The sequence below is a fragment of the Corapipo altera genome, unplaced genomic scaffold (genome assembly GCF_003945725.1).
Source record: "Corapipo altera isolate COAL_440 unplaced genomic scaffold, ASM394572v1 132825, whole genome shotgun sequence".
Lineage (NCBI taxonomy): Eukaryota > Metazoa > Chordata > Aves > Passeriformes > Pipridae > Corapipo > Corapipo altera.
This window is the reverse complement of record NW_020885761.1, coordinates 5,292-9,190: the sequence shown is the minus strand read 5'-3', so window position 1 is coordinate 9,190 and position 3,899 is coordinate 5,292. Positions and strand designations below refer to the sequence as shown.

Genomic DNA, 3,899 nt, shown 5'->3' with positions numbered 1-3,899 from the left:
CATCCCACCCCTCGTCCCACCCCACATCCCACCCCATGACCACCAGACACGTTCCTCCAGCTCTGATATGGGGGGTTTATTGGGCCCCCCCCCGGCCCTGCCACCACCCCTGGGGTGCTCCTGTGGCCGGGGGTCTCACATCTGCCCCATTCCCGGCTGCTCCGCTCCAGCTGTTGGCTCTGAGCCCTCAGGGTGGCAGAGGGGTCGGGCAGGGAGCGGCTGCTGAGGCTCTGGGGGGTCTCCTCCTGCCCGGAGGCCCCGTTACCGGGACGACAACATCATGACGAACTCTGCGGGGCGAGGAGGGGGGCGTGAGGGGAGGGGACCCCACCTCGGCCCCGTGGGAGGGGCGGGGGGGGGTTCCCTCACCGTCAAAGTCCACGTGCCCGTCCCCGTTGAGGTCCACGTCCTGCAGGATCTCGTCCACCTCCTGCGCCTTGAGCTGCTCCCCGAGCAGGGCCGCGATGGCCTCGCGCATCTCGGCCGTGCTGATCTCCCCGTCCCCGTTCATGTCAAACTGTGGGCTCGGGGTCACCTCGGGCCATGGCCACCCCTGGCCTCCCGGGGCCACCATCCCCTCTTGGGGGTGCTTGGGGTCACCCCCGTGGCAGTCGTTCCCTCCCGTGCCTTTGGTCACCCCATGGTCATTGTCCCCACCGTGGTTTTCCTGTGGTCACTGCCCCCTCCCGTGCTTGTGGTCACTGTTCCCTCATGGTCACTGTCCCCTCCCTGCCTGTGGCCGCTGTCACCCCGTGGTCACTTGTCCCCTCCATGTCTTTGGTCACCCCTCGTGGTCACCATTGCTCTGTGGTTGTGGTCTCCACGTGGTCTTCCTGTGGTCCCTGTCCCTTCCATGCCTGTGGTCATCCCCATGGTCACCATCCCCTCGCTGTCACCATCCCCTCATGATCTCCCCGTGGTCACTGTCCCCTCCATGCCTGTGACCCCTGGGTCACTATCCCCCCATGGTCATGCTCTGCCCATGATCTCTGTCCCCTCCCTGCCTGTGGTCACTCCCACGGTCACCATCCCTCCGTGGCCACCATCCCCTTGTGATCTTCTCATGGTAAGTGTCCCCTCCGTGTCGCTGGTCACCCCCCATTGTCACCATCCCCCCATGGTCACCATCCCCCCAAGATCTTCCCATGGACACTGTCCCCTCCATCCTGTGGTCTTTCCCATGGTCACTGTCTGCCCACAGTCAGGGTCTCCCCATGGTCTTCCCAAGGTCACTGTCCTCTCTTTACCCTCATGGTCACCATCTCCCCATGGTCACTGTCCCCTCCATGGCTGTGCTCACCCCACGGTCACTGCCCCCACCGTGGTCTCCCCAGGGTCACTGTCCCCTCTATGCCTGTGGTCACCCCACGGTCACTGCCCCCCACCATGGTCTCCCCAGGGTCACTGTCCCCTCCATGCCTGTGGTCCTTCCCGTGTTCAGTGTCACCCCATGGTCAAGGTCCCCCACAGTCTTCCCACTATCCCTGCCCCCTCCATGTCCCCATCATCATTGTCTCCCCAGCATGGTCTTTCCAGGGTCACTGTCCCCACTACACCTGTGGTCCCCCAGTGCCCATGGTCCCTGTGGCAATGGCCACGGTCCCCTCACGCCCACGGTCCCCCCGTGGTCCCCCCGTACCTCGCGGAAGGCGATCCTGAGCTCCCTGACCCCCACCATGTGCGCTGTCTCCTCCCGCAGCTTCGGCCCCATCATCTGCACAAAGTCCTCGAAGTCCACGCGCCCGCCCACTGCGGTGGCAAGGGGGGACACCCTCAGCTCCCCCCGCCCCCCCCCCCCCCCCCCCCCGCCCCCCCCCGGGCCCTGCTCACTCCTCATCTTGATGTGCTGGGAGATCTCGATGAGCTCCATCTCGGTGGGCATGTACCCCAGCGTGCGCATGCACTCGCCCAGGTCCTTGTAGCTGATGTACCCGTCCTGGTCCGTGTCGAACTCCTTGAAGGCGTCCAGCAGCTCTGGACACATGGACACACGGACACTGTCAGGCGCGGGCGGTCACCCGGGCACCGCAGCGCCCTGGAGCAGGTCAGTTCTGGGGTGTGGGCCTGTGGCATATGGTCCCGTGGCAGTGTCCCCCCGTGGCAGAGCCCTCTGTGGCCATGTCCCCCTTGAGAGATCCCTCCACAGCCATGTTCCTGTGGCTGTGTCCCATGGCAGAGTCCTCTGTGGCCATGTCCTCATGGCACTGTCCCCATGGCAGTGTCCCCATGGCAGAGTCCTCTGTGGCCATGTCCTCATGGCAGTGTCACCCATGGCAGTGTCCCCATGGCAGTGTCCTCTGTGGCCATGTCCTCATGGCAGTGTCACCCATGGCAGTGTCCCCATGGCACAGCCCTCTGTGGCTCACGTCCCCATGGCCTGCGTCCCCATGGAAGAGCCCTCCATGTTCCGTGTCCCCGTGTCCCCATATCCCATGGCCCTGCACCCCATGGCAGGTCCCTCCACGGTCGTGCCCCCATGGCAGTGTCCCCGTGGCAGTGTCCCCATAGCAGACCCTTCCCTGAGTCCGTGTCCCCCCCCAATCTCCCTGAGCCCCCGTCCCTGCCCTGTCCCCCCTGCTCACCATCCAGCTCCTCCGGCGACAGCTCCCGCTCCTGGATGGGACACGGGGGGGGTGACAGCAGAATGAGACCCGGTTCTGTCTCCCCCCCCCCCCCCCCGCCCCCAAACCGCCGTGTCACCTTTGTTAAGCACGGGCCAAAATTAACTCTGGCGGAGGATTAGCGGGATTGGAGGCAAAGCCCCGCCCTGCCCCGTGCCTGCTCCCCCTGCCCGCCCTCTCCTGGTCCCGTGTCCCTCTCTCCTGTCACCCACCCGGGGCTGGCTCACCCCGGGACCCCCAGGATCCGGATGGGATGTGGGTGCTGCCGAGGGGGCTTTGCAGTCTGGAGGTGGGAGGGCAGGATGTGTCCCCGCAGAGCTTGGCTGGCCCTGCCCAGGGTGTCCCCCTGGGGTGTCCTCTCTGTCCCCCTGGCCCTGGGGCGTCCCCAAAGCCATCCCTAGTGCCCCCATGCCCCCTCTCTCCCCAGGAATCCAGAGTGTCCCTGAGCTTGTCCCCCGTGCTCCATGTCCCCTCTATCCTCAGGGTTTCAGAGGATCCCTGTCCCCATTCCCACTGTCCCCATATCTCCATCCCCACAGTCTTGGAGTGTCCTCCAACCCCATCCCCCCATGTCCCTTCCATCCCCAGGGTCCTGGAACATCTCCACTGTCCCCATTCCACAGTTCCCAACCCCATCCCCACTGCCCCCCCTGCCCCCTCTGTCTACAGGGTCCTGGACTGCCCCTGTCCCCATCCCCACTGCCCACATGTTCCCATCCCCACTGTCCCCACTATCCCCATGTCCCCTCCATCACCAGTGCCCCAGAGTGTCCCTTACTATGTCCCTGATGTCCCTGTCCCCACCTCCTTCCCATGTCCTGGACTGCTCTTGTCCCCATCCCCACTGTCCCTCATCCTCACCATTCCCAGGCTCCCAGAGTGTCCCCATATCCCCATCCCCACTGTCCCCAAAGTCCCTGTCCCCCCTCCATCTGCAGGGTCCCAGAGTGTCCCTGACCATGTCCCCAGTGTCTCATGTCCTCTCCACCCACCCAGGGTCCTGGACTGTCCCTATCCCCATCCCCACTGTCCCCATGTCCCTTCCATCCGCAGGCTCCTGGACTGTCCCTGTCCCCATCCCCGCTGTCCCCATGTCCCCATCCCTGCTGTCCCCTTGTCCCCATCCCCACTGTCCCTGTCCCCATCCCCGCTGTCCCCATGTCCCCATCCCCACTGTCCCTGTCCCCATCCCCACTGTCCCTGTCCCCATCCCCGCTGTCCCCATGTCCCTATCCCCGCTGTCCCTGTCCCCATCCCCGCTGTCCCCACGTCCCTTCC

The 3,899-nt window shown here is 65.4% G+C and overlaps 1 protein-coding gene across 1 annotated transcript in view; it reads right to left on the bottom strand.

Annotated features, from left to right (window-relative positions):
- Positions 1-261: 261 nt before the first annotated feature.
- The window catches only part of LOC113940790 (calcium-binding protein 2-like), a 4,002-nt gene continuing 364 nt past the window's right edge, over positions 262-3,899 (bottom strand). Inside the window, exons 2-6 of the mRNA XM_027631941.1 lie at positions 2,583-2,613; positions 1,831-1,974; positions 1,640-1,749; positions 370-517; positions 262-290 (exon numbers count right to left, since the gene is read on the bottom strand). Of these exons, the coding sequence (XP_027487742.1) occupies positions 262-290; positions 370-517; positions 1,640-1,749; positions 1,831-1,974; positions 2,583-2,613 (462 nt within the window). The remainder of the gene's footprint in view (positions 291-369; positions 518-1,639; positions 1,750-1,830; positions 1,975-2,582; positions 2,614-3,899) is intronic.